We start from the raw sequence: 24,385 nt of genomic DNA on the forward strand, positions 1-24,385 counted from the left end.
TCCTGAAATACGTGTGTGTGTATTTATATGTGATTGTGAAAGTAGAAATTGTAAATAATGACATTAGATCCGTTATCAGTCATTACAGTTATCATTTTATGACAAATTGAAGATCTCTGGCTTTGTTTTCTTTTAGTTGTAGATAGTTTTTAATTAAATAATTGTTTCAAAAGTTTAATGGCATGAAATGTTAAGTTAAAAGCAAGAAAATAGATACAATTCAAGCATAAACATAATTAATATATATTATGCCCGCAATTCCAATTCTAGCTTTTCAAAACTAAATATTATAATGAGATAAGAAAAATATACACATGGCTATACAGTGTGCATGTTTCAGTAGAGCATTGTGGCACCTATGAAACAAAGGATTTTTCTGTACTCTTTCTTGCCTATACCTTATATATAATGTAATGCTTGTAATGATAATTACTTAGAAAGTGAAATGCCTTTTGAATTATTATTTATTTATAGAATTTAAATTTCTCAGAATCACAATATGCTCATGGTGACTTCTAATATACAGCACAATAAAAACCACCAGAACATCAACAGATTCATGTGTAAATAATACACAATACAAATAAGATAACATGTTAATTTTAAAAATCCAGGTTCAGATGATTTCCAGTCCTCTGCCTTCCTGCAAAGCTATAACCATAGGGCCACTCTGGACTCTGAATAATATAGGTGTCATGATGGACTTGTTTAATAATTTAATAATACAAGTGTCATGATGGAAAAAACGTGTTTTCTGGCTTCATCTCCCATCAGTTCCCAAAATTTGGGATTTTGTAAAGATTAAAAAAAAACTCTCCACATATAACTAAGGCAAAATTCCCTACAAGGAGTACGGGAAAAAGAAAGACACTATGTGAGAGACACTAAGGAAAAATTCTGCATAAAAGAATAATGGTCTGAGGAATTAGTGAAATAGACACATCTTATAAAAGGAATAGTCAGATATACTGCCCATAGATAAGAAGAAAGAGAAAAGGACACTGGCTTTTTTAAAATAGGCTTTCTTGGGGAAGAAGCCTGGCAGACATACCACATTAATCATTCCTGGGGGGGGGGGGGGAGATTTATTAACTAAAAATAGCTGCTAATGCTGCAACTGTTTATTTTTATGTAATGCTATTACATCCATTACATACGAAGAACATATATTTCAAAAAATAAAATGCAGATCTCATAGTGGAGATTCTTTTTCATGTGAGCTTTTAATAAAAGAGCTAGTTTTCTGCCTTTATAGAATCAGTGTTATGCATACTTAGCAATGTTCAATGTACTGTAGATTTAGATAATATTATGTATGCCGGGAATAAAGCACTGGCATTAAAATTGTACATTAATGTATTCCAGTACACTTAATGAGAGCCAGTATGCTTAAGCAGAAAGAGCTCTGGCTTTAGATTGGGAAGACCCTCATCTTCATCTCTTAAAAAACTGGCATGGCCTTATTAATTCTCCTATAGGAACAATACAATGAAAAGAACTGACTATGTGCTACTTATGCTTCCTATACTTTCATAGGAAAGACAGGATACAATGCAATACAATTCCTCCTATATAGACAGTAACATCTACTTCCTCTTCAACAATTGATAAAAGAATCTGTTTCTTTTCTTGTAGGTTTCAGTCTGTACAAATACAGATTTCTGTACAGAAGGCTTGAATAGATCTACCACTCAAGAGGAATTAAAGAAAGCAAAAAGTCTTCCTAGTTTGATTCATGAAAGCAAAGCAAACAATAATAATAAACGGTCTAAAGAAGGATTTTTGCAATATCTTGGGAGTTTATTTGGTATTTCTTCTAAATCATCATACAAAGAAAAAGAACCTTCTAATTTTGGAGATGGACATTGCAAAACTAAAAAAGGCTTTTCAGATCAAGGTAGCCATCAAGAGAAAGGACATACTGAGCATCTCAAATCAAATATACTTGTCATTTCAAATTTTGGAACTGAACAGAAAATATCAAGCAAAGATGATGACAGTAATTTAAGAATTAAATCTAGTCCACAACATTTACAGAAACCTCAGGATCAATCTGCTGAAACAGCCAAGTGAGTTCAAATATAGTATCTAAATATATTTTTAATTTGAGCTCATAGGATCATACAAATTTTCTTCAGTGTTATTCATATTGAACAATTCATAATGTACATAAAATAGTTCTCATCCTGTATGGTCTATTTTTTAAAGATTCATCAGTGGGAGAGTCATGCAAAAGATATAGTCTTATATATAAAAAGTTTGAATTTACAAAATTGAAAACAAAGAATGGGGAGAGATTATAAACATTTTACATATTCTTTATCAGTTGAATCTAATGACGAAGGAGGTATCAAAAGATAAAAAGATGGCTAATTTGTAAAAATTATATGCCACTCATTTTAATGACATTATCAGACAAATTGTAGAAACAGTAATACAAGAAAAAAATGAAGTAAGCATATAGCAGAACTAGCCTTAGTGAAGGAGAATCACATAAATTCTGCAGAGATAAATACTACTATCTGGTTTAGTCACTGTAAAAAGCAAAATGCTGGACTAAGATGGTATTTTTATCCTGAAGCTGGAAATTAATATCTACACAACTATTTGTTTCTTTATGCCTTTAGTGAGTCTTGACTCTTGCATACTACATCAGTAAATTCATAACCGTTTTTAGGGAACAATTTTGGAAATGATTTGCCCTTGCCGCTTTAGAACTAAGAAAAAATAACTGGCTGAGGCCAGCTGTTAAAATTTAGGCAGGGCTAAACTAAGGCAAGACTAAAACTCAGATCTTCTCAATCTTAGTCCAGTATATTAATCTTTGGAGCAAACTGTGTCTCATAGGTAGGTTTACACAAATGCAGCTACTTCTGCAACATCACTCACTATTGCAAAACAGAGTTTCCTATTTACAGGAAACAAAAAAGCATATTCGTAACAGCAGGAAGATGAAAGTACATGAAAACAGAATGGCTACTCACTAGAAAATCAGTCTACAGAGATTGGAACCTATATTTGATCATGTCCAGGGTCACTCTTTTATGTTTCACAAACATGGACCCTGGATATGAGCATAGCTTTCCATGGAGTATCTGTTTTCTTCATGTATGCCTTTTGCATAATGAAAATGTGTAGAGAAATGTGAGTGGCTTGTTTTATGCAGATAGATTCACAGTTTATTACAGTTTAGAAAATGCAGTACAGTGTTTTGAATGACCAGTTTTGAAAATCTTTCAGATCTGTCTCTTTTGTGCTTTCAAGTAGTGCTCACTTAATGACAATAATTGGGATTGGAATGTCTGTCACTCAGCAATGGCATCATAAAGCATGACATCCCATGCCCACATCATTTAGAATGGCAATCCTAGCCACTGGTGTCATTAAACAAAGATTACAGGTCATTAAATGAAGACATTCTCACAATTTCCTGCCAGAGTCCAATAAGCAAACTCAGTGGGGAAGCCGGTAGGAAGTTGCAAGTCCAGGTAGTTTGTAAGCAAGTGAGTGGGTAAGTGATTGCTGTAGCATGGGCGCAACAAGGCCGAGGGTAGTTCTAGAGGAGGAAGAAGCACAAAGGCCTCCTGTGACACAGCATCAGCATGCTAAACCATGAGTGATGGTTGCCAGGTGAGGGAGTGTGTGCACAAGGGTGATTTGGCTAGGGTTGACTACTGCCAAACAAGAGAGGGTGTGGCCAAGCTGGGATGGCCACTGCCAGAAGGGAAGTACACTATATCATTCTTGGGCTAGGCCTCAGTCAGCAGGGAAGATCACAAATGATGATCATGTGACTACGGGATAACCCAAACATTGTAAGTGGGACCTGGTTGCCAAGTACCAGAATCATGTGACTGCAGGGATTCTCGGATGGCTGGAACTTTGAGGACCAGTTATAAGTACCAGTCATTCATTGCCTTAACTTCAAACAGTTGCTGAACAAATGGTCATTAACTAAGAACTACTGGTGTTCAAATGACTTTTTATCTTGGGCAGTAATGGCACAATTTTTCAACAGTATTCAATAAAGTATATGACTTAGAAATATATTATTGCTTTTTTTATTTTTTTATGACAACAGTTCTTTATGCATTTTTGTAAGGTTAGTTAACAGATAGGTGTAGTTGTCATAAAAATATTCTATATTACAACAGAAATAAAGAGCTTAGTTTGAGCTAAATTTTCTCTATTTACTATTTCAATTTTTAAAATATATCTTAAAACAAAGTGGTTTATAGACTTTGAACTAGATTCTGTAAACATGAAAGCAAACATGCCAATACTATATTATATAGCATTATCTTCTTTTTTCCGCTCAAATGTTAGATGTTTTATTTCAGTGAAAGCTGTTAGGATTAAAGTGTTTATCAAACATCTCGGGAGCTCTGAAATACCAGATGGAACTATTGAAATATATAAGCTGCTTCTCTCCTCCCCTCCCCCACCCCCCCCAAAAAAAGAATAAGGATGGCATCAGAATAATCTCTCCTGGCAACATTATTATAGCTTCCATTAGCATTATGCGGGCTGTTAAGTACAAGATAATTTGTATTTATTTTAGATTCATTTAGTCTCTATTCACTTGTAGTTCTATAAAATACATTTAAGGCAGAGGTTATACCAATTATATATAATCCATAACAGAATATCACTTTTTATAGGTTGTAATACCTGACTCATACATCTTTCTTAATGAGACATAGGCATTTTATTGTACATCCCAACAGTAGCCGAATACATGACCTACATACCTGATTTTACAGTCAATAGCTTTCTTTAATTTCATTTATATAACATGTGCTTACATCTCATTTATGCTTACTAATGCCTGTATTATAAATCAAATACCATAGGTACACTGTATATTGCTTTAACAATGCTTTTCAATGGAGGCAAAGATATATTCAGTTTAAATCATAGAACATTATGTTACAGAGAAAGCATGCTAAAAGTTATCCATGCATATGTGCACCGAGCTTCACTGAATTGCACATAATAGTTTATTGGCACATAGCCTTCAATATAGCTTTCATATTTTTTAAAGTAAATCACTCAATCAAAAATACATGAGCAGAAAGTAGGTTTATAGTTGTTCAAGTCCTACTTACTGCTCCAAAAGAAAGAAATGTTCAAACTATTTTAAAGTCTAATAATAAACTGTTGTTTTAAACCACAACATCAAGTAATTGATACTTAGCTTTTGCATTTTCTGTTCCCATATTTTTAAAAATGGTGCATGTGAGGATTTTGTACATAGTTTTGTAAAGTAAAAAAGCCTTTATACAGGTAGTCCATTTGTCTACTAGACAACCATTTCTTTAGTGATTGTTCAAAGTTATAGTGACAACAAAAAAGGTGACTTATGGCAGTTGTTCACACTTAAGACTGTTGCACCATCTTGGCCACATGATCAAAATGTAGACGCTTGGTAACTGTCCTGTGTGTATGACATTTGCACTCATACAGGGTCATGTAATCACCATTTGCAACCTTCCCAGTTGACGTCTGGTAAGCAAAGCTAATGGGAGAAGCCAGATTTGCTTAACAACTGCATGATTCACTTAACAGCAAGCAATAATTTGCTAACAACTGTGGCAAAAAGGTTGTAAAAAAAGAGCATGACTTACTTAACAACTGTCTTGCTTAGCAGTGGAAATTTTGGGTTCAATTATGTTTATAAGTTGAGGACTAACTGTAATACCTTCCAGATGTTTTGCTATAACTACCATCATTCTAATCATAGCATTGGCTATTGTAATTCATGTTAGCATAATGATGTCGTTTCGGTGCTAACACATTTATTCCCAGGGAGAGAAACCTTTCCAAAGATTCTTCCTTATCTGCACATACCTATTGCACAAACATGCCTTATTTTTCAGTCATTTTCCCATGACATTGCTTTTGCCTCATATCCAGAATTCACTCAAGACAACCAAAAATCATCTTAGTTATCCCACTTTTAAAGTGGCATTTTGTCACTTCTCCTTTGGGGTGTAAAGCAAAGATTTCTAATACACAAATATATGTATTGGAAGAGGAATCTTCCTTAGATCAGGGATTTGACCTTAATAGTCTGAAAATTGTTCTTTTTCAGTAATTCTGCAACTATTATATAGATAACTATTAAATGTATTGCACAACTTACACTTTTAATATCATACCCTCTCTATATAAGATAGGTTAACTATTTGAGTAGTAGGTATATTTATAATTGTATGTGGCTGGAAACATTTGTTAATATTAACAATGTTTTTATTCCAGAAAAACAGAAAGTGAACTCCCAGCACATTCAATTACTTATGCAACCTACCGAGGTTCTGCAAGAATTAAGCAGTTGCTTAAGAAACAAGCAGACTTGGAACAAGAAACAGTAACCAGAACCAGTATTAGCAACTGTCTTGTGGAAAGCAAAAAAGAGGAAATCATAAATACTTTAAGCTCAGAAACGACAAAAGAACCAGAATCATTACTGCAGAATGGAAAATCTGAAACTAAAGATGACAAACAAAATTCACAAGAAAACATGCTTTTATCCGAAATGAATCAGAAGGGAGATGTTCAGGGTGATTGTGAGCACAATGAAGTAAAGAACAAAATTACCTCTTTGAGAGAAATTGAAACCACCAAAAACTGCATTGAAGAACTTGAGTCTGTAAAATGTGTATCACTTTCAGACAAAACAGAAGTTAATAGGGAACTTTTGTTAGACCCACCAGCATTGCTGCCAAATCAGGTCAGTTCTAGCTACCCAAATACAGATTCTGCAAGAATCAATTCAGAAAACAGTAGATTAGATGAAAAGAGAAAAGCATTAGAAGAAATACATTTGCAGCCACAGTCGAACAATGCTACCACTGTTTGTTCTAAAAAAGAAACACATTTATGTCTTTTTTCTAACACAGAAACAAAAGAGGCAGTACAAAATGAATTTTCATCTTACCCCAAAGTAGAGTCAACTAATAATGATCGTCAATTGTTAGAAGATAAATATTCTTGGACTGAGGATCAGTTCAGATTAGAATCAGTTAATCCATCATTGTACATGAATAACTATAACTGTGGTGATCAAGTAAATAATGGAACAAACAGTAATAAAGATTTAAATACAGATATGACAACTGAAAATCATTCTCAATTGCTTCTCCATAAACCAGCAGTTACAGAAGAATTGCCATTAGTTTTCAAATCAGAAATGCCAGCCCTTTCTACAGAAAATGGGTCTGCGTTGCACTTATGCAGCAAGAGTGGCCTAGGGAGTAAAGAAACCACTGAGCCTTTATTACTTAGAGATCCACAAAATAATTCTAGGATCTCCATAATGGCTAATATTGGAGCTAGTAAAGTAATTGAGGAGAATGTTGGAATACCTGTTGTGGAACTTGACACAGTTATGTCTAATAGTACAGAGGAAAATAAGGCCAACATTTCTTTGTTAGGTACTGAATATACGCATGTCGACTCCTTCAAAACAGATGCAGATAATGTCCCTCAAAGTCTTGAAGCTGAAAATGAATGTCATCCTGCCAAAAGAGATGAGAATAAAACTCTGATCCAACCGTTAACCAGCTTAAATATTTGTTCATCTCCTCTTGAGAAACAAAATAAGCTCTTTGAACTGGAAAACACAAGACATGTAAAGAACGTAGATACGTCATCTCTTAAAACTATAAAAAATGATGCTATTAAAACTCCAATTATTTCTGAGAAAAGCAATTCAATGCTCAGTAGCATAAGAAATCATGTCAGGCCTCCTGAAAATAAAGAACTCGCTTGTCTGTCTATTATTTCTTCTGAAAATGAGTGCTTGGCCCATAGTCCTCTACCTGCGAAACCTGAAGAAATTAACTCGGCACCAGATAATTCTTGTTCTCTCTTACCTGCTTTGATCCATAATGCTAATATCTTTGAAGATAACATTCATTTGGATACTATGGCTAAGTCTGCATCTCATTCCAAAGATCAGAATTTTTTGAAGGGTTCATATTCTTTGCCTGATGAACAGGAACGTGCGTTGCAGTCTGCAAGAGTCACCACTGCAATAAATTCTGCAGAGGCAGACATTAGTGAAATATGCTACTCTGATTCTGTGTCTGGAAATTCTAAAGCTGCCTTAAAGTCACATTTTTTCCCGGGATTTGGAAATAACTTTAAATCCCATATTATCCGTGATACTATTGACAGAGATAACACTGAAAAAAAGATTTTGCCACATTCAAATGAAACAAAATATTTGATTAGTTCTTATTCAATGGATTCCGAATCCATTCTCATAAGAGAGACCTTTCCTGATTTTACATCTGGCAATGTACATGCGTCCAAGTCTGCTATTCCTACAAGTTCTTTTAAAGATACCTCAGACCTTCCTCCTCCTGCCTGTGAAGCAACAGAGGTTGTTTTTGACAAAATCAATTCTCTTCCTATAAATTCTGAAAAACATACCTTAAAATTGTCATCTAAGGATACATTAAGTAGTGTATCTTCTGAATCAATATCAGATATTACTTATTCACCTCCATTAATGGCCTCAGTTACCTATTATGTGGAAAATATAGATCCTTCAAAGATAGCATCAGAAATGCCTCTTAATACCCAGCAGAGCAAAGACATTCATACAACTCCCTCAGGGCAGAATTCTAATTTCCTTGTGGCTACGCCTTCAAAAATTGCTACTGGAATGGATAAAGAAGCAATTACTGCTTTATTTCCTAAATCAAACAACCAGTTTTTTAAGGAACCATTGAGAAATGTTGAAACAGGAAAGCAACTGCAAATTAAATCTCAAAACTTAACACTTTTGTTTAAAAAGGCTGATGAAATAGTAGATGAAGTTCTTCATTTAGCAATAGAAGAAATTAGATCAAAACAAACAGCTCCCATCTGTCAAAATAATGACACTAAGTATAATGAAAGTCCCAGCTTTCAAAAAGATGATACGAATAGAAAAATGCTGTCAGAATCTAAAAAAATACAGTCAAGGAACTCTTCATTAAAGCCCTGTGATGTGAATTATATCACAAAGTTCTCTGGACTTAAATTTGACGATGATACTCAGAATGAAAAGGAACCATTGAATATCACTGATAAAACTGATTTACATAATTCAGTAATAGTAAAACCAAAAGAAATAACTGACAATGTTATTAAAACAGCCAAACAAAATCCAGCAGTTGTGCCATATGAGGAACATTTATGTAAGGATTTTTCCCAAAATACAAATATGTGTTACACTGAAGCATCAGAGATACCTATAACTGATGCAGAATTATCAATTAAGCTTCCTGAAATAATTGAAATACCGTTAAGCCTAAATCCAGTATCCCCAGTTGAAAAGCAGAAGATAACTGTTGAGGATGTAACAAATGTATCGGTTCCTTTTAACTTCAAAGAAGAGAGTAAAGAGGTTTCTGGAGAAATTATACCAAATAATGTGTGTTCAGGCCAAACAGTTTGTGAAGAATGGTATGATGACATAACTAAACTAAATTCCTGTCGTGACAAAATCAATAATGCCAAATACAATAAAAATGATGATTGTGCAACAAATAGGGCAATTGTTGGTGATATCACTAGTAGCTGGACATGTGAGAATCAATGTAATTTAGTCAAAGGAGAGGCTGTTATGACCTATAAGCAATTGTCAGCATGCTCAGTTTTAACAAGAAACTTTAACTCAAACATTAATACAGACGGTAGCTTTTCTGATAAATATCAAGATGAATTTACTTATTTATGTTCACCTGGACATAATGTAGAGAATGATTTCCCCAAAAATGTGATAAGAAAAAGCAAAGCTGTTACTGCTGAAGGAAAGGAACCACATGAAAAATATTATGAAATAAATAGTGAATGGGGCAGTAGCAAAATGGGAAACGAAGATATACTACAACAAGATACTAAGTTCAATGCCCTTTTTAGTATATCTGAATCATCTCTGTTGAACAATTCATCAGACATTGGTTTTGTCCTTGGAGAAGAAGTAAACAAGGACCCATGTTTAATAGCAGATAATGTACTTAAGGAATATTATCTGGATGTTGACAGTGAAAATGAAAACAAATCCCCAAATTGTTTTGCCTTTCCTACACCAGAACATTGGAAACACAATTCTTCCTTTAATATTTTGTATGAAGACAGTCTTCAAGATGAAAATTATTCTTTTTCAGGAGAAGAAATAATGAATACCTTATCTTATCCTGATTTATCCTTAGATGACACTCATAAGATGTATGAAACATCCAGATTCAAAGAGGACCTCTTTCCTTCTTATGATGAAAGCAAGCAGTTGGATGAGATGCTGGATGATACTTGTTCAGAAACTTTCATGACTGTAGAAGCAAAGCGATATAGGATTTACCCCTTTTCTTTGTCTCCTATATATGAAGATGATGGTTCCCAAGAGGACTTGCCTTCTACTGATATTTCACCAAGAAATCGCTATAGTGGATCACCAAGAGAAAACCAATCTTTATCTGTCTTATCACTTTTGCAATCAGTATCTGAAAAGTTGAAGTCTAGTAATCAGTGTAATGAAAATGAACAAGAAGACAAACTTTATGAAGGAAAAAATCAAGAGGAAGAAAAAGAAACCTCTATTTCCAATATTTGGCAAGACAATAAAAATACCGAATTCCCAAAAGACTTTTCTAAACAATTTATTTCTAAGGAAGTACTTCATTCAGAAGAGACCTCATCTTTGAGTTCAACATTTCCAGTTCATTTTATTCAAAAATCTGACTCTAGCATGAAGCCTTTTTTAAAGGATACATATTCTGAAAATCTACCTGGCTTAAGTTATTTAGTTGAAAAAGGAAGTACGCTTGGAAGCAGGATATTGCCAGCTGATCTTCCATCTAAATCTACAAAGCTGCTGCAATTGGTAACCTGTCCAAAGGTAATTCTTTTCACTAAATTTATACACAGTAGGAACCTAATCTATACATTTCATTTATGTAATAGATAATAGACTTCTTTATTGGCCAAGTGTGATTGGACACACAAGGAATTTGTCTTTGGTGCATATGCTCTCTGTGTACACAAAAAGACAAGATATATTCATCAAGAATCATAAGGTACAGCACTTAATGATAGTCATAGGGTACAATTTGTTCTATACACACATCTTTAAGCTAAATATATTATAGAGATAGATTATCCATATAAACAAAATTCTGAATCTATTGATTCTGCTTAATTTACTGTGAGAATTTGGTACATAATATGGTACTCTTTCAATGTACTGTATCCAATATATACTCTATATTGTACAGTCTACAATATACCAGGCAGATTAAATGAAAGAGCATGCTTTTTTTAGCAGAATTTGAATTGAAAAATACTTTTCTTTTTACCCTTTTTTCTCCTGGGATTTTAGGTGGGATATGAGGAAAAGTTATTTCATAAATGAGTTATAAGTGTGAGAAGAGTGAACATTATTAGCTGAAGCGCCACCATCACTTTGATATCAGGCAGACTGATATCTGTTTCTTGCAATAATGTTGGATAAATGAGCATTTATGCTCACATTTCTAAATCTGCTTAAAACCTAATAGTCCATATCTTATTCTGATGAATAATATGAGAAAAGTAGTATTGTACAAAGCCTTTTATATTTTAATAGGAATTGTAAGAACTGACTCAGAATACTCTGCTGATAGTTTTGAATGAAGTCACAAAATGTATTTTTCTACAAGTTTAACTTGTGTCTTTGAGGTTTTCAGAAATGGTTTGTTAGCATACTTAAACACCTTTACTTAAAAATGCTAAGATTTCTTCATAACACCTTGTTTAAAATATCTTTCCTTGGCTTACTGTAGTATTAAAATTATTTCTTTTTTTCTGATTATAGTGTCCTGTTGATAGGAACATACTTAAGTGCAATCCAAGACCAGGAAAAGTGAGTGTGATTTTATATAAAACAATAACATTTCAGTATTGTCTGCTTTGTCATAAACTATTTTCAAAAGTGAGGAATAAATGAGGGACAAGTATGGAAAGGAAGTCTATTTTCCTTGATATAACTATCATAGTTATCTGCTACAACAATGAAATGCAATAAGGAGGTTGATAGGTTTGAGACAGTATTCTTGTGATGGTTTCATTTTATGACCTAGATAAGCTAGCCTGGTGGGCTATACCCATAAAATTCAAGTCATCAAAACTAGCTTAATAGTTATGCAATGCAAATACATTATGTTTGCACCAAGAGCACAACATAATTGATATAAGAGGAATAGAAAATGAATGTACCAAATTTGCTTTACATTATTGCATTAAGTATAAGTATAATCTTTATTGTCATTGTACTTAAATACAACTAGATTGGTTGTTGTTGTTGTTATTATTATTATTATTGCATGTCATTGCAGATGCTTATTTGTGATTTTCATGGGAACACAAATAAACTAGAAATTTATCATGATGTGATAGATGCTACCATCTGGGTGTTTTCAAAAGAAGCATCAATCAGAGTTGTTAGAGGATGGTAAGAAAAACGTATCTTATAGCAGGAATCACATTTGACTAATATCATGACAATGTTGATAATAGGTATATGTGGACATACAAAAAAGACAACACACTATGCAAAGTTTATTCACTGTAATTTTGCCATATAATTCTTATCCGAAAGTAATACTTTGCATTTTCCTTAGTTTGAAAATTTTGTCAGAGCTTTAAGGCTGAAACACAAGATAAATAAATGTATATTTTCCAGAAATCTATATTTGTCAGTAATTAAAGAGTATATCCATAACAAAAAAAAAACAGAAAACATAGAAAATATATTTTATTAGGAATAAGACTAGAGACATAACACCGCGATTAATATGCATATAGATGTGGAAATATTATGGTTTAATGTGCAAAAAAATAGTTTAAAGTAATTTCCAGACAGTATATAATAATTGTGATATCAGGAAATATATAATATTTATTTATTGTTAGTTTTATATCCCACCTTTATTTTGTGCAATTCAAAGCAGCATGCATAATGATCCTGCCTCCAACAAACATATGTGGTGGATTAGGAAGAGTCACTGGTGCAAAGTCAAATGACAAGTATAAATAATCTTTGCAAGAATTTTCATGATACGTAATATGTAAGCTTTCCACGCAATGTTGGGAAGTAGACAAAGTACAGAAAATTAAGTGACAAGCACTAAATCATTTATTTCTATTGCATCCCTAAAGCTATGTTAGAGTGATTTTTTTTTTGTGATCATTGTTGCCAACCTATCATATTCTAACATTAGAAAAACAATGTACATTCCCCTGCCCATTCTGAATGACAGGCTAAAGTATTTGGTCTGTTGGGGAAATTAACCATCCTTATGAAAGAAGCAAACAAAAAAGACAAAAGGCAATGCTTTTTTCCATATTGATTTTTAAAATCTTTAAAAATAAGACATATATGTTTAACAAATGAAAATGTAGCTAAGTGGCAGATGTTTTTCTTGCAGCAGTGTGCAATGTAAATCTCTTGCTGGAAAAAAAAACATTGCTCATATTAAACATCAGTGTGTATGTATGCTCATTCTACACATATGAAAAGCTGCAGATAATTATCATGGTAAACATGGATCCTTATTAGTATTGGTGCTGTGCTTGCAATGTGAGTGGCATATTGATATTGATATATTCATTAATGTAGCTGGATTTTATATGAGAAACCAACATTTCAAGGTCAGAAATATGTTCTAGAAGAAGGAGAAAGGATGCTGACTGACATCTTGAATCTTCACAGAGAGAAAGCTCAAGGAAATTTCACAATTGGTTCCATCAAGCATATAATGAAGGTATAACAATTATAATGAATACTTCTATTCTTGTGAAAATCAGATGCTACTAGTAGCTACCAAATTGGTATCCTTACATATATTTCCCTGTCACGCTACTTTATCTTTCCTCAATGTTTTATTATTTGTTTCCCTGCCCAGAGCATTAAAATTGAAATTATCAAAGATTCAGCTATTTTTCTTACACTTTTGATTACTCTTGTAAATATTTCTGTGCCCCAGGTTTGTCTTTCCTATATCAAGCTTTATTCATCATATTTTATTTTTCTTATCAAACCAAATGTTTACCAACCTTTTAAAAGTGTGCATGAGTGGCATTACAATGATAATAGCAGAGTGAGGTCAAAGGTTACAAACACCATTGTATTACCATTTGTTTGCTGTTTGACGATTAAATAATGCTAAACTAATAAGTACTATGTGCATGAGACTTGACTACAGATTGTGCTGCTTATGTGGTGAAATGGTATCTTTGAAAATACAGCAAAATAGAGCCATAAAAATAGCAAAAATATTGTTGAAAAAAAGGGAAGTGAGTAGCTAATGTTGAAATTTTAATGTGAGAGCAAATTGCAGGCATTTAAATTCAACTCTCATTAGGCGTTTTTTGCCTAGCTTTATTAACTCTAAAGAATCAAAAGGTTATTTTTAAAGTTCTGACTTAAAGTATAACCATAAAGTTCTACCTTTGCTTTTTTTAAGTGCCAAATTTTTGAAAAAGATAAATTGGTTCTTAAAATATGAAGCAGCTTCTAAAAATTTCTGCTGAAGAGAAACTTCAGATGACCATATCAACTTTAAATAAATAAATTCACAATAATAACCAAATTGTAGTGCTACAAGCAACTTACATTATTTAGCAATTTGGCGTTATCTTAACAGTAAACAGAACTAATGTTTCCTTTCTTTCTCTTTGAGAGTAAGAAAACAAAACAAGTGGTATAATTAATAACAATGATGAAGTGGTTTCCAGTCTAGAAAAGTTATTGTCATAAAAAAGTTCTTAAAACCTGTAAATACAATCCTGTTTATGAAGACTTGTGTACTTAGATGTATGCTTATCCTACTTCTAAGATACCTTTAACAAACCAGATATATTATATTCTAAATTTGTCAACTATTTTAAGAAGATGAATGGAAATATTTCACTTTTGCACGTTTTTAATGCTCATGTAATCAATATTAATAAAGAGAGAAATATACTTGCACACTTGAAAGGTTCTGTTAATGTAATCTTACAATACTTATCTGTTTTGTTTTATTCTGGTTTAATTTGCTTTACAGGACTGTAGTATTGCTGAAATTGAACTTTACTCACACAATAGTACAAGTCATTTTCCAATCTGCATTCAGGCTGGCATAGCTAATTTAGATGAGTTGGAAGTTGAAAATCCGATCATCTCTGTGAAAGCAGGAGTGTAAGTAAATATTTATTTTACTTATATAAATAAAGGTCAACAATAGCTATTTACTCACGATGCAAAAAAGTAACCAAAAGAATTGTTATCTTGCTACGTCTTCATGTTTATCAGATGATTGTTATCCACAAGATACAGTTCTATTTATCAAATAACAGCTTTCCTAGACTTTTTCTGAAGTTATCAAAATACTATAAAATAAAAAGTTTGACTGAAATTAAGTTTTAATGTTGGGACTTTTCTTACATGTAGTACATGCCTATGAAACTTGTATGTGTAACAAGTAACGTTGCAGGGAAAAGGTGAAATATTTATTTCATTACTTTGAATCTGAAAATTTTCTTTCTCTTGCAATGATCTCAAATTTTATGTCATCATTTCTAGTTGTAATTCAATTGTACCCATGTTCTAGTACTGTGATGGCAAACCTATGACACAGGTGCCATACGTGGCATGCAGACCCGTCTCTGCGCACGTGCTTGTGCATCTCCCAGCTGTTTTTTGGGCTCTGCCATGAATGCACGGAGGGGATGCATGCTCACATTGCATTTTGGAGCCTCATGCAGCCCTCCCCCACACCCCATTTTGGCTTCCAGGTTGGTGCAGGAGACCTTCCAAGACCAAAACAGGGCACGGGGGTGGCGCGCTTTCGGCATGCGACAACAAAACGGTTAGCCATCACTATTCTAATACCAAATATACCCATGCATTCAAAAATGTTGCCTACTTGTGTGATGTGACTATAATCTATGATAGCAAAATAAAATACCATATTTTAAAAGACCAAATGCGCCTTCAATAATGTGTGCTAATCCAAGATACATGAATAAAATTGCACATTAATTATGTTAATAAACTAATTCTTCATTTTACTAGATGGCTTGCTTATTCAGATAATGATTTCAAAGGAGAAAGAACAGTATTAGAAGAAAATCAAGGCCCATGTAAACTTTCAGCCACTGTTGTAAAATCTTTTCGACCATTGAAAATGGTAAGGCATTTTGAATCTGAATCTGAATGTGCCCATGCTTGAACATTCATATTTATTTTGTCATATTATTATGAGTTCAGAAATAAGCTATTAACCTTTTGATGAATAATCTGTGTTTGTTAAATTCAAACTTCTGGTGACTTGACAAGGGGAATTATGTTTGACTTAGAAGATATTACTTCAGAAATACTGAAGAAAAAATAAATAATTGTCATTATCACCTTTAGTTATAGGATGCTAAGTGCTACGTGCTATATCAGGACTGAAGAAGTTATAGTGGTTTGATACTCTTATTATTGTAGTTGAATCCATATAGACATGAGTTATTTTCTATAATAGAAATTTATATCTGTAAAATTATTTTGGATTGCTACTAATATATTTCCTTACAACTTGTATGGATATATTTTCTCCCTCCCTAAAAATATCAATATTGTGTCATTACAAATTTTGCATTCATGATTCTTAAAAAGTACCAATTCCATGGGAAAAATTAGTAATAAAATGTAGACCTCCCCGATCCCTAACTAGTTTAGCTCAGTTTATCTTGATTTGACTAGAAAATCTCAGGTACAACTTGACTAAATTGAAATTGTTATTGCAAACAAAATTGAAGCCAAACATGGTTGTTGGTTGCCTTCTAGGGCAAAGATGTAGAGGACTACATTCTCAAAAGTTTCTCCGATTCATCCAAATTAATGGCTTTAGTAATTTGTTGCCTTGAAAATAAGTAGTTGCATGCTCATATAACAGTCATATCTGCTCTAGAAACTGCATGTACCCACCTCAATTGCCTCAACATTTATAAATATTTAGTATTTAGTAACTCTAAAGTTTCTTGTTGGTGCTATGAATTATAAAGTGAAATAAAAAAATTCCTAGATATATTGGCCCTTTATTACAGAACAAATTAATTTAATCGGCCGTGATGTTGATGAAGCTTTTTTTATTCATGAAATCAATCAAGTTTCCTAAAACAAGTAAAGGCGAACAGAAAAAATGTAAATAATGACTCAGTGATTGATTGGTTTATAAAGTATCTCATAGAATCACTATGTATTAACATTATATACTATGTATTAATATGGAAGTATGTAATCATATTTCTGATTTTATTTTGTACTTTAGGGTGGCCTAAAGGTGCAGATGCCTATGAATACTATGGTAAGCACAGTATTCTTTTAGGAAGAGGAATTTATTTATGTAAAAGAAAACAAACTGGTATTCTTTACCACTAATATTTAAAGATTTATTTTAGAAGTGCAAATTATAGTAGATATGTGTTGACTAAACCAATCTTACTATTCCATCCATATTTCCCCTCAGACATTTAAGAGCATCAAAAAATAAAGTTGTCATTGATTTCAATTATGCTTTCTTACAATCATATAAATCCAGAGTAACTAGAGCAACAGAAATACATTTTCTTCATCTCCTTTCCTTGCTTTTTTTTTTTTTTTTTTTGAGGGGGCAGCTCTGCAGAGGGAAGTATTCCAACAAAAATTCTCTTGTTTCCCTTCTTCTAATGGAATGTCTCTTAAGAAAGTCTGGTTGAAATCATAAGTATGGAATGCTCAGTTGAAGCTGCTGATTAGACAGGCTTTGCAGTTTCTTCAAATCATATAAATCTTTCGTGTTTTATAATTAAACCTTTATTCAATCTACCAAATAAACAGAGGATTAGAAATGTACTTTAAAGGATCCATTTTCCCATTTTCTGTAGATGATAATATATGAAAGACCACACTTTGAAGGATGGTGTAAAAAACTGTCTGAGAATACTGATTGCATTCCAATACTTCTTGAAGATTCTGATACTTTCCATGGAATTGGATCAATACGTGTCATTGGTGGAATGTAAGTATGATTTTGTTATTAACGACTATTACAAATATTAAAATATGTAAATACCTGTCCACTAAAAACTAAATCAGTTAAAAAAATATTTCATTAAAACAGATAAAAGTTCACACCAGTCAACTATAAATATCTTAACTTGCTAATCAAAAGCTTTTATAAATGTATAGTTGATAGTTTTCAATGAAAAAGCTAAGTGCAAGTATCATCATTTTTTAAAAAAGCAACTCTTTAATTCTCATCAAAACTTAGGAGCTTGCAGATTGTACAAGAGGGGCTTCCCTAGAGAATTATTAAAACTGGATATTTTGTATTAATAATATGTTTATCTTATCCGGATTGACAATAGAAAGATAAAACATAGGATGAGGCCAAAGGTAACTTTATGTAAGATACAACTTTAAATCAGGCTACCGTTCCTTGGTTTATTGTCCCTTAATTTATTCCTCTTTTGTGGAGTGTAATGCGAGTAATTTACATGTCACTCTCATGTCATAAAACTGGGAATATGTCTTCACATTTTTCAAAACAGCAAAAAATGGTTCTAAGGTTTGCTTTGAAATGACACATCTTTATTAAAAGATGCTTTAGAATGGTTTCTGGTTATGCATATATACACATATATAGAGAGAGAGGAGGGGGGAGGGAGGGAGGGAGGGAGGGGGAGGGAGAGAGAGAGAGAGAGAGAGAGAGAGAGAGAGAGAGAGAGAGAGAGAGAGAGAGAGAGTCCGCTTAATAACCAAATGTTATAAATTAACTCTATTTTGTGTACAGTTTTACTTGATCTGGCTCATTTGTTGCTGATGAATGTATCTCTCTATGTTTGTTTATGAGTGCATAGCCAGAAACAGTTCTAAAACAGCTTTTGATAAAGATATGTCATGTACATAGCAAACCTGGGAGCCATTTTTTGCTGTTTTTTAAAATTAGTAGAAAATGACTCAAACAGTTATCAATCAATCACTTTTTACTTGGTCATAAATCAACAAATAAGACAAGAAAATAACAATTAGGCTAAAAAGGAAAAAAATTGTTCCAAAATATCCAAGAAGGACTACACTATAATGTACTGTACAAACTACAGAGTAGTACTTAGCTGTCAACAAAGAAATAAAATCAGATTGATCTGATAGTAACAAGATAAAACAAGTCAGGATGATCAGAATGTTCAGTGAAGAATGCAGATAATTCCTGGCAAGCATCTGTGTATAGGGAATAATACAAAATAATGTGTTCCGTGTGAGGGTTCTTTGCTCTCTAAGGACAGGACTTAGCACAGCCTACCAAATCTATACCCATGCTTTATTGCAACACATGCCTTCCCCAACAATAGGTGGGGAACTCCACATTTCTATGCCTTTAAAAGGTGACTTGCCACATTACTGTCTTGGATATTCAATCCTTTAATAATTATTCTGTTAGTACTCAGTTCAAAGTAAAATCTCAAAGTCTTGAAGGCAATATATCATCATTGCTTTTTCCCAAATGTTCTTGTACTTGTTGGGATGAGGTGGTTTCTCCTTTTCTAGTTGTTGCTGAGTTCCAGGAAAAGCTTCAAGCTCCAGGTAGTACTCCCACCAAAATATGCTGATCACAATAGCTTGTAGCCCTGGCAATTCAATGAAAATGCTCTTATCTACTTGTAATAGCTGCCTGCCTCCAGACCTGTCAACTCCACTTCCTTATCTTATGTCATTTGCTATCTCCTATTATACCTACCTTCTTATCACTCTGTCTTAGCATTCAAAAGACTAGGTGGGGTGAGTCTGCCTCTGGATGCCCTTGAAAACACAAGGGTGTGCCACAATTATCCAGGTAGTTTGAATACCAGCTTGAAGGCCTCTGAGTACTGGGGTAATGGACAATTGCCTGAGAGAAGATGTTTGCATGAGCACAGCAACTATTGAAATGAGCCGGCAACCGTTTCAACACCACTTCCTCACACTCTATCAGTCCAACTATTCAACTATTCTTCCATCACATGGACAATCTCTGTTCAAAAGGGAGTTTAAATAATCCCCTTCAGTAATATCTGTTGAACATAGCCAACATTAAACCCCTGTAAATTTTGGAATTGTTATGTAGCTCCAATCTCTGGCTGATTGGAGGAGATGTGCAGAGTGACTCAATGTTTCTAAGTAGAACTGATAATTTTGCTTTACCTCTAAATCAAGGCCTATTGTTTGAGATCAGACAGTGTGCAATCATAGCCTGTCAAGCAGTGGTGAAATTCATTTTTTTTTACTACCGGTTCTGTGGGCGTGGCTTGGTAGGCATGGCAGGGGAAGGATACTGCAAAATCCCCATTCCCTTCCCACTCCTGGAGGGAAGGATATTGCAAAATCTCCATTCCTACCCCACTCTGGGGCCAGCCAGAGGTGGTATTTGCCAGTTCTCCGAACTACTCAATATTTGCGCTACCGGTTCTCCAGAAATTGTCAGAACCTGTTGTATTTCACCCCTGCTGTCAAAGTTATGTCTGGCCATAAAAAGCCTCCCAGGAAAAATTCAAAATTTAAATCATTCAGCAAATTCTTTCCTTGCTATTTAACCTAAAGGGGAGTTGTTTTTTCTCAAAACATTAGCCAACTGCTCCAGCTCCAGACTTACCTTGCCAAAGATATAATTGATTTGTCAACAGGTAAATAAATTATAGGTATGTCTAACATATCTCATAATATTGCAGTGAAATTCTAATAGGATAGACTGCTGTGGGTTATTTTGAATTGATTGGATTAAAGATAGGACAAAGAGAATAGAGAATCATTTGTAACTGAAGCTACTATTTTTGTTGTTGTTAGAATATAGTGGTTAAGACACGAGGATAGAAGACATTGTGAGTTCTAGTCCCACATCAGGCGTGAAAACAGATTTGGTGGCTTTGGGTCAGTTACGCTTTCTCAGCCTGTGACATGAGATTCAGGCAAGAAGCCAATTGGTCAATTCTTGGCACAATCCATAGTTGGTTGATCCAAATCTGCACTTGTGAGAAAGTCTAAGTGGAAAATATATTTGTCAACAGGTAAATTGTGGCTATGTCATATTTCATAATATTGCAGTGAAATTCTAATAGGATAGACTGCTGTGAGTTATTCTGAATTGCTTGCATTAAGGATAGGACAAAGAGAATAGAGAATCATTTGTTTTACCTCTTGTATCTGAAGTTGCTAATTTTTGCCATAGAGGAGGAGTACCAAATGATAATGATTATCAATACATTTGTAATATTCATTCATTCTCTAACTTTGTCAAAATTTGTGATATCAACATTGTAGATGGGTTGCTTACGACAAGGAACGATATAAAGGCCGGCAATACTTATTAGAGGAGGGAGAATATGAACATTGGCAATCATGGGGTGGAGTCAGCAGTGTTTTGCTCTCGGTTAGATTTTTGCAAGCCGTAAGTACTTAATTTGTTCTTTAAGGCAATATTCTTTCAACATTTTATTTATCCGTTTAATTGGAATTGAACACGTATTAGTAAATTGAGAGCTGTTATTGTCAATTCAATTCCATGTATGATATGCCATACGTTAAATAAATAAATGTCAATTCAGTGAGATTGAGGAAGTGAAAAAATACTTTAAAGTTCATAGTATTGACTTTGCAAAGCACATTCTCTACTTTTGCTCATTACATTTGATTGTATCCAAGGTAACGTTTTTTTACATACAGCACACCTGATAAAATGTTTATGGAAGCTTATAATGTTTAACCTGTAAAGCATCCATTAAAATAATTCACATAATAAAGAAAGAGAAAATAGTCTGCTAAGAGTTTTTGCATTGTTGTTTTTGTTGTTAGAGTATAGTGCTTAAATCACCAGGATAAAAGACATTATGAGTTCTAGTCCCACATCAAGCATGAAACAGATTTGGTGACTTGGGGAAGTTACGCTTTCTCAGCCTGTGACTTCAGACTCAGACTTCATTGGTACCTTATTTTAAACACACTTTAGGGACTAAATTTCAATTCCAGTGTGCATTCCTAACCAGTACTCCACCACCAATCCATTACTCTTCACTTTATATATCCATATAAAGCTTCATAATTATCTATCTATTGCAGATAGTGTTTCTCCCAGACTGACCTCAGTCTGTTCCCTTTAAGAGACTAAAATTCAGCTGTAACAGCTGTATTTAAAATATATTTTTGTCTTGAAACAAAATGAGTCCTGATTCTAGAATTTAAAAATATTAATGTACCTCTGCAGTGAAACATTTATTTTTTAAATGTAATTGGTACTGACAAATGATTAATTGAGTTAGTAGTACTGTAAATACACTTATATTCTAAGCTTCTGATACAAGGAAGTTGATATGCAAAATAGTAGTTAAGCCACATTGTATATATTGGTAACATGATATGTAAAACGGCCTCCAAATGAGGTGTGCCTCCAATTTATAAATATTTCAACAATGCACACATTCAGGTACAAACCGCAATTGGCATTTTTGCTGTTTAGGTATACTGTGTCCCTTGAATGTCAGATGGTATAATGCATTCAGTTATACATAAGCCTGATGCATTCAGATATATTTACTTACCTAAACAGATAAACAGAATGGCTATGGGTGGGCAAAAAAACCCCAGAGGGAGCAGGTGTATTTTGCAACTTCCTGCCAGCTTCCCCACTGCTTTTGCTTGTGGAAAACTGGAGGGGAGTATTGGAAAACACAATCATATGACTGCAGCTGACCACAGCAACAGCCACAAATTTGCCAATCCAACTGGCCTGAAGATCCTTGAAATCTCAATTCCCCAGAAGTGATGGGTGCTGGATTATGTAACATTCTTTAAGATAGCAGATGTGAAGTACCTTGATTCAAAAATTATTGCTCTATTAGGCACTGGTTGGACTAATTGAAGGTTACAAACAGAAGGATGGTTTTAGTAGTAACATGTTCGTTCCTAATTTAATTTTTAAATTCCAGGATTTTATGGAATCCAATGCAACCCTTTTCGAAACTGATGAGGAAAATGGGAAAGTATTGGATGTTGTAAATCAAGAAATTCCTGATTTGGAATGGGCAGGATTTGGCCTAGTGACAAGATCAGTTAATGTGAAAAGTGGAGTGTAAGTTGAATTACAAATGTTTGTGCAGCATGAATTGCCTGATTTTCCTATTTTATCATTTCTTTCAGTCTTAACTCCATAAAATAAATTAAATAAAAAGATATAAGTAATTAAAGGTACAGTTGCCCGTGGGTTAAGTTTGACTTCCAGTGACCATATAGATATAACTATTCAGTGGTTTGTTATGATCTTCTGCAGGGATATTTTTCAACTCCTCATTCTATCTACATTGATTACTTAGGTTGTTTAGTGGGGCTTGCCTTTCATATAGATACTGCACAGGTCCATCCCTGCGTAACTTAGACAAGACTGACTGGGCTGTGGTCACAGAACAATAAAGTAATAAAACATAAATCAACTAGCATATATACAGTACTATGCAAAAGTTTGAGGCAGGTGGGAAAAATGCTGTAAACAAAGAATGCTTTCAAAATGGAAGTGGTAAACATTTATGTTCATAAATGAACAAAATGCAGTGAATGAACAAAAGAGAAATCTAAATCAAATAAATATTTGGTGTGACCACCCTTTGCCTTCAAAACAGCAGCAATTCTTCTAGGTACACTTGCACACAGTTTTCGAAGGAACTCGGCTGGTAGGTTGTTCCAAACATCTTGGAGAACTAACCACAGATCTTCTGTGGATGTAGGCTTTCTCACATCCTTCTGTTTCTTCATGTAATCCCAGACACACTCGATGATGTTGAGACCAGGGCTCTGTGGGGGCCATGCCATCACTTCCAGTACTTCTTGTTCTTCTTTACGCTGAAGATATTCTTAATGATTTTGGCTGTATGTTTGGGGTCGTTGTCTTGCTGCAGAACAAATTTGGGGCCAATCATACGCCTCCCTGATGGTATTGCATGATGGATAAGTATCTGCCTGTATTTTTCAGCATTGAGAATGTTAGGGTGTAACCAACAAGTTGGGTAGACAATATATTGCACAAGGCATGTTATGTATCTTTAAGAGAGGAGCTCTGCTAATTAGTAGATTACAGCATTTAAATTGCAGCTGATGTTGTTGCTCTCTCTCTCTCTCTCTCTCTCTCTCTCTCTCTCTCTCTCTCTCTCTCTCTCTCTCTCTCGATTGATGTATGATAACTGCTGTCTAACTGTTACTACTGTTGCTACTACTTACTGTGTGTAAGTTATTTGCTACTTGTATCCAAGTTATCTTGGTAGTATTGGACTGTTTTTTCTGTGTATGACTTTTTGGCTGTGTTTATGGATTTTGCTATATTCTTCA

At 33.8% G+C, this 24,385-nt stretch overlaps 1 protein-coding gene across 1 annotated transcript in view; it reads left to right on the top strand.

Moving 5' to 3' along the window:
- The first annotated feature begins 1,611 nt into the window (after positions 1-1,611).
- Positions 1,612-24,385, top strand: part of CRYBG3 (crystallin beta-gamma domain containing 3) — a 49,464-nt gene continuing 26,690 nt past the window's right edge. Inside the window, exons 1-11 of the mRNA XM_081951459.1 lie at positions 1,612-2,069; positions 6,262-10,891; positions 11,846-11,893; positions 12,366-12,481; positions 13,649-13,793; positions 15,078-15,211; positions 16,088-16,202; positions 17,331-17,366; positions 17,926-18,059; positions 21,335-21,461; positions 22,996-23,138. Coding sequence (XP_081807585.1) covers positions 6,524-10,891; positions 11,846-11,893; positions 12,366-12,481; positions 13,649-13,793; positions 15,078-15,211; positions 16,088-16,202; positions 17,331-17,366; positions 17,926-18,059; positions 21,335-21,461; positions 22,996-23,138 — 5,366 coding nt within the window. The 5' untranslated portion in view covers positions 1,612-2,069; positions 6,262-6,523. The remainder of the gene's footprint in view (positions 2,070-6,261; positions 10,892-11,845; positions 11,894-12,365; positions 12,482-13,648; positions 13,794-15,077; positions 15,212-16,087; positions 16,203-17,330; positions 17,367-17,925; positions 18,060-21,334; positions 21,462-22,995; positions 23,139-24,385) is intronic.

The sequence above is a fragment of the Natrix helvetica genome, assembly GCF_964273705.1.
Source record: "Natrix helvetica genome assembly, chromosome: 4".
NCBI classification, from domain to species: Eukaryota; Metazoa; Chordata; class Lepidosauria; order Squamata; family Natricidae; genus Natrix; species Natrix helvetica.